At 37.8% G+C, this 6,988-nt stretch overlaps 1 protein-coding gene across 1 annotated transcript; it reads right to left on the reverse strand.

The window, feature by feature from the left end:
* Positions 1 to 2,074: 2,074 nt before the first annotated feature.
* Positions 2,075 to 3,013, reverse strand: LOC139547509 (olfactory receptor 6N1-like). The gene has a single exon (XM_071356377.1). The coding sequence runs from the start codon at positions 3,011 to 3,013 to the stop codon at positions 2,075 to 2,077; it is 939 nt and encodes a 312-aa protein (XP_071212478.1).
* Positions 3,014 to 6,988: the final 3,975 nt, after the last annotated feature.

A 6,988-nucleotide genomic window follows, 5' to 3' on the forward strand; every position in this document is an offset into this window, starting at 1 on the left:
GGTTGTAAAGGTGGTTGCACTTGGCTGGCAAAACTTAAAAAGTGGTCTCTCATGTTTTCAAGGTTCGACATGAGTTAGTCGTTTGTTGGTAATGATGAATGAGAAGTTTTTCAAATAGGGATTGGCCAACATTTTCATATAGTTTACATATGGTTATTTGACGCGTCAAATAGTGTTATTTGATGTGTATCTTTTTGACACGCAAAGACCCAAACGGCGTTCCATAGCTGGAGGTGTAAAACGGGGACATATTCGCATACGCATACAAAAGGGGACATATTCGCATATGTTATGATCTTGTGAATGCTGGCTACATTCTCTTTTTGTTTGCTTGGAGGCTGGAGGCTGTTATAAGAAGAAACTGTGTAGCCATAGCATTTATAGCAGTTAAGAAATGCATTGCCATAAAATTGGAAGGTTGGTTATCCTCCCACAATGACACAATGGATGGCAGAAATGTCAAATAATGTATCACTAGATTTGATGTATTACTAGATTAAGGGTATACTGTACAACCTTGATAAGGTCTGGGTACCTTATGGAATACTGTATGACAAAATGGGTCTGTAATGAAAACATTAGATATTATTTTGTCAAGCATATATATATATTTTTATGGCACACGAGACACCTATCTGATTTGCGCCTGTTTTAGTGGACTAATCCATTGAGGAGGCCGCAGGGATGCCCCGGTCCAAGAATATGGTGATTGTGGCTCAGATGCACAAGGCATGTCTCTCTCCAGAATGAGCTCTCTCCCGCCATTTCATGGGTATTCATTGTTTCATAACTTCATTGTGTGCATTGTTTACTATGTCTATCAATACCCCATTACAAATATCACCAGTAGTAGCCTACATGTACCGTTCATTCCCATCATTTCTAATCTGCAATGTTTATTTGGTTAGGTAATTTCTGATAATTCATTGAATATATTATTATTACAGTCATTTACCGTTCTCAATGTTGGAGTGGACATGTCTTTTGCAGAAATCACAACCTATGCTACACTCGTGAGAAACTTGTATTTGTTTATTTCATTCCATTTACAAGTTTTGTCAATTTTTTAAACATTTTTTAAAAACTCTGCTCTCAATGTTGAGTAAGACACCTGATTACCCATATAGTAGGACTAGTCTACCTGTCCTTTGTGCAAATGTAGGCCTATAAATGTGCCCATTTAGGGATGTCTGATAGTATTTCTGATTGCCTTAACTCACCACCACTAATGAACTGTGGAGCTTCTCAAAGTAATTTTTCTTCGCCTCAAACAGCAAAGAAACAAAGTCTGTTTCAAGAAACAATTGAGAATAACAATAGTTCCTCAAAGTATTTGAACAATATTTCCATATCTCTACCTTTCCAAAACCACTCAGCAAGAGGGGGAAAATGTAATGCTCTGATACAATGGAAACATCATAAAATACCTGACCCAGATGATAGTTGATACAATGTTTAGAGTTAGTTGCAGACAGGTCATGCGTAGCCAATGTGATTTATAGGAAATACATTTTTATCAGGATATTGTTTTTATGTGTTGGCTTTATGTCGGCTATTTTTACATAGTTGGCAATTGCAATAAAAGTTACTTTTAGACTTGTATCATTTTCATTTAGATTAAGATTGTAGATAAAACACAGACAATGATTTTGAGATACAAAGACTATTATATATTAAAAGAAAATGTTCAACAATAATGTGCATATGAAAATTATTACTGGTAAGCAGATTGGTAGAAATTGTCAAATAAATTGGCACAAAGGTTGGGTGTATATATGGAAAAATATATATTTTTTAATTTATACAAATCCATTAGATTGAAAGAAAAGACTACTCTTGGTTGACTAAGATTTTATGGGGTCGGGTAGAGTGAAATTTAGGGAGGACCCCCAGACCCCCTGCCAGGTGTTGTCCCCCCCTTCCTCTCCATTTCTAAAACAAAAGTTGCGCCCTTGGCGACAGGCATCAAGAAATGAGGCACCATTTAACCTTGCAACAGTTTTGGCAGATTTTTACTTTTTTATTTGTTGACTTCTGATATCAGGAAGTCTCCCTGTTGTGTAAGATCATGTAACTAACGTTTCATATCAATGATTTTATGTGCATTACACTTTCTAAAAACTGCCCTTCGAATCTGCTGGAGGTTAAGTCCATATATGAGAGGGTTAAAGACAGGTGGTATAATAAGGAATTGTACGGCCATTGCGTTACGCATATTTAGCGTAATATTTACATTACTATTCCATCCTTGCAGATTGTCAAACAGGGTCACTGTGATGAAAATAAATATTGTTATTAAATGTGGCACACATGTCTGTGTGAACTTAATCCTTCCCTTAGCTGATTTTACACAATTTCTTACAATCTGACAGTAAGAAAATACAATGAATAGTAACTGTAAAACATGAACCACTAGTATAAATTTGTTCAAAATCTGATTGATGGTAGTGGGTAAACAAGCATGTTTCAGTATAGACGGAATGTCACAGAAGATTTTATCAATGCGAGATCCACACAAAGGAAGTCTGACGGTTAAACTAACTACAATGAGTCCTATAAATAAAGGATAACACCAAGAAAATAAGAGTAACTTTCTAACAGTTAAAGATGTCACAATGGTATGGTATAGTAGTGGTCTGCATATTGCCACATACCTATCGTAAGACATCACTGTTAGAGTAGAAATTTCACACATGACAGATGTGTATATTACATAGGCTTGAGTGAAACATTCACCATAAGATATCACCTGAACATCTGACTGAAGGTCCAGTAACAACTTGGGGTAGAAACCAGCAGTTCCATACAATCCATTGACACATAGACTACACAGAAAGATATACATGGGCTCATGGAGGCCTTTCTCCTGAATGATTGTTATGATCAGAGTCAAATTCACGGTGATGATGAGAAGGTATGTGATAAGAGACAAGGTAAAATATACTGATTTGTTGTTAAATGTCTCTTGTAAGCCAAAGAGATAAAAGAACTTGACTTGGGTTGAGTTCTCCATAGCTTTTGTTACTTTTCTTCCTCTGGTCAATGCAGCAATTCTTAGTCCTTGCAAGGCTTGAGTGTGTATGGATTTGAATAAATTCAAGTGTGAATCATTTGATTCTGTTTAGGCTCAGACTAAACACAATAGTTTTAACAAAACAAATTCACATCCTCCCTCAAACTCTTATAAAAAAAAAGATCCCGATATTACCTGTACATTATCAGATTTCTGAGGAGTGAAAAAAATAAAGAAACTTGTGTCCATGAAATGTCTTCTTGCTTGACAGAGGAGACTACTCCAATATCTTGCATTGCTAGCCTCTAAATATACCATAGTGTATGATCACATGGGATTGTAGTTTCAGTGTCAACATGTAACCACTCCATAGAGATGGATCTATATTGAGTTTATGACAAGCAACTAATTGGATTATATTTACTTTATTTATGTTTCAACCCAGCAAACAGGGGATGTCCTAAGGACATTCGGCAACGTTCCCATTAGGTCCCTTTAAGGCAGCGTTTCCAAACTGTCCTGGGGACCCCAAGTGGTGCACGTGCATTTAGCACTACATAGCTGATTCAAATAATCAAGTCTGAATGATTAGTTAATTATTTGAATCAGCTGTGTAGTGCTAGGGCAAAAACTAAACGTGCACCCCCTTTGGGGCGCCATGTCACGCCCTGACCATTGAGAGCCTTTTTATTCTCTATTTTGGTTAGGTCGGGGTGTGACTAGGGTGGGTAATCTAGGTTGTTTTATTTCTATGTTGGCCTGGTATGGTTCCCAATCAGAGGCAGCTGTTTATCGTTGTCTCTGATTGGGGATCATATTTAGGCAGTCATTTCCCCACTGTGTGGGATCTTGTTTATGTGTAGTTACTTGTGAGCACTCCATAGCTTCACGTGTTGTTTGCTCTTTATTGTTTTTATTTGTGCGGTTTACTTCTAATAAATATGTCGAAACGATTTCACGCTGCGCTTTGGTCCGAATGTTTTTACGACGATCGTGAGAGCGCAGGTCAAAGTTTGGGAAATGTTGCTTTAAGGGTTTCAGCAAGACGTCATCCCACTGATGACTTTGTTCAATAGTCAGAACTTTGTAGGAACATTAAAACATGACATTTACCTCGGGACCATAAGAGGGAGTTCAGTACAGATACCGGTTTGGTCACAGTATAACGTTATTATAAGGTATACTGATCAAAAATGTAAACGTAACATGCAACAATTTAAAAGATTTTACTGAGTTACAGTTCATATAAGGAAATCAGTCAATTGAAATAAATGAATTAGGCCATAATCTATGGATTTCACATGACTGGGAATAGACCCTTTAAAAAAAGGTGTGGATCAGAAAACCAGTCAGTATCTGGTGATCACCATTTGCCTCATACAGCGCAACCCATCTCATTCGCATAGAGTTGATCATGCTGTTGATTGTGGAATGTTGTCCCACTCCTCTTCAATGGCTGTGCAAAGTTGCTGGATATTGGCGGGAACTGGATCACCTTGTCGTACACGTCAATCCAGATTATACCAAACACACTCAATGGGTGACATGTCTGGTGAGTATGCAGACCATGGAAGAACTGGGACATTTTCAGCTTCCAGGAATTGTTTACAGATCCTTGCAAAAACAAAAAGTCAATAAAAAGAATGATAAAATACAAAATTGCAACATCATTCACTTTGAAGTTGATAACAATTGCTGTTGCTGCAGTTGTCGTCGCCATTATCACACTATTAAAACACACGCTAGCCACTAGAGTGGGAAGACTACTGCTTGCTATTGCCACTGATTCTTTGCTCTTGCGGACCCAATAGTGACTTACCTAGATAAGTCACTTATTTTTTTTGTACGGTTCCACCCATTACAAGTCAAAATGTGGTTGGTTCATTCCACTCTCAATCCACAATTCTGCTCTCATACAGTTGAATGGCAGGGAAAGGGGATACCTAGTCAGTTGCACAACTGAACGCATTCAACCAAATTGTGTCTTCCGCATTTAACCTAACCCTTATGAATATACGTCATAAAAATTATTGAAAAGATGAATTTTAAATTAAAATGACATCTAAAAAGTAATCAGGGAAGCCTCCGGAATAAACTGGGAACTACACCAAACCTCCAGGGGACCACTTTAGGTGACCATTTTGTGACGTTCCGGGAACATCCTAGCGACAACTGTTTATTTGCAAGGAACCAATCCAAACATCTGCCAGCACAATATAATTTTTCACCCCAAATCTGAATTCTGTGTAAAACCAGAATGGTTCTAAAAGCCTTGGGGAACAGCTTTGGGGAGCCTTGGGGAACACCATATTTAATCGGTGAATTATAAAGATCAGATACCTAATATTACATCAAACATTTGCAGTGACAAAACTATGCCGAAATGCCACATATTTGTATAGTCAATTATAGCAACAAAACACAATTCAATATTAGAAAAATAAACAATCATGTTATGTTTTATGGTGAAGTGAAGGCCTAGTACCTTTTATCAAACCTATCAAACCTGTCTGGCGACGACAACTGCAGCAGCAGCAGATGTTATCAACTTCAAGGTCGATGATGTTGCAATTTTGTATTTTATTTTTATTGACTTTTAAACGTACAATCCACCTGCAGTGAAGCTTCTCAACATTTACATTACATTTTAGTCATCTAGCAGATGTGTCCATCCAGATCGCAACCTGTCCATGCATTGGATATAACAACCTTTCTTTTTAAAGTAATTTTTTAATTTGGGTTTTTGTATTTGTTTATTTTTTTCCCGTAATTTTACCCCTCACTCAGCAACTTCACTCTCACTCATCTCCAGTTCTAGATTCCAACGCTCGGTTTCCCTCATCCCATCCCACTTATCTCTGCTGGCCATCCCCTTTGGATTTCAGCACAAGTAATGCTATGTTGTCTGTTATTTTTCTACATGTTGGGGTTTGATACAACGTAGGCTAGATCTTTGTTCCCTCTGAAGGACTAGGTTCAATAGTCACGGTTCGCCAATGCGTTTTTAGGACTTTCTTAGGACATTGTGTCATGGTCCTCTGGATCTTGAGTCTAGTTCCCAGTTTTTCCCGGGGACTTCACTTCATGGTAGCAAAGAGACATTCTCGCCCCCCAAAAAATGTATTATAGCCAGGGCATGAATACCCTAGTTTCCTTACACATCAACACTTGCTACTGTTGCCAAGCAAATCAAGTCCCTGATTTGTGAACCACTGATCCATTCACAGCTCTTTGTCTTTTGACAATGTTAAGGACACCCACCAGTGCTTTTACCATATAATGTTTTCAACTCAGATATTTCACATACTGTACATGATTACAATGTGCGTGTTCATTTATACAGTAATTATTAGAAACATGTCCACATATGGGATTTGAACTCAGAACCCCTTCATTCATAGCTTTCCGATATTCCTGCTATGCCACCATGTCTCTGTCAATGACTGATTTCACATGTATTCCTACACTTCGCCCTTCAAAGTAAATTCCAGCTGTTAAAATATAATAGTGATTGAGGAGTACGATTAAAACCGAATAATATAACCCACCAACATTAGACAACTATACTGAAAACCCAAACTGAAATAGCTGAAATAAGTCAATGATAATAGAATATTCAGATTAACTAAAATGGCAGAGCAGATGGCACTCTTATGCTGATAAGAGATGTATTATAAGTAATGAATGTGCAGAGGGGGTAGTTAATTCAAATCCCAGGTGGGGTCATAATGAAAAGTCAGTACTAAGTAATCATGTCAAATGTAATCATATTGTTACTGATCAAAGATTTGTACACTATTTTAGCTGAACAGGATACGACTTACCTTAACTTATAATGGTTTTGGCCACCTGGGACCATCACGTGAATGACACAACTTCCCAAGACTTCCCACAACTTCCCAAGAATCCCTAAAAATGTCCTCAGGACAAACCTCTCTGGGATAGCGGGACGCTTGCGTCCCACCTGGCCAATAG

This window comes from Salvelinus alpinus, chromosome 21 (genome assembly GCF_045679555.1).
Source record: "Salvelinus alpinus chromosome 21, SLU_Salpinus.1, whole genome shotgun sequence".
In the NCBI taxonomy this organism is placed as follows: Eukaryota; Metazoa; Chordata; class Actinopteri; order Salmoniformes; family Salmonidae; genus Salvelinus; species Salvelinus alpinus.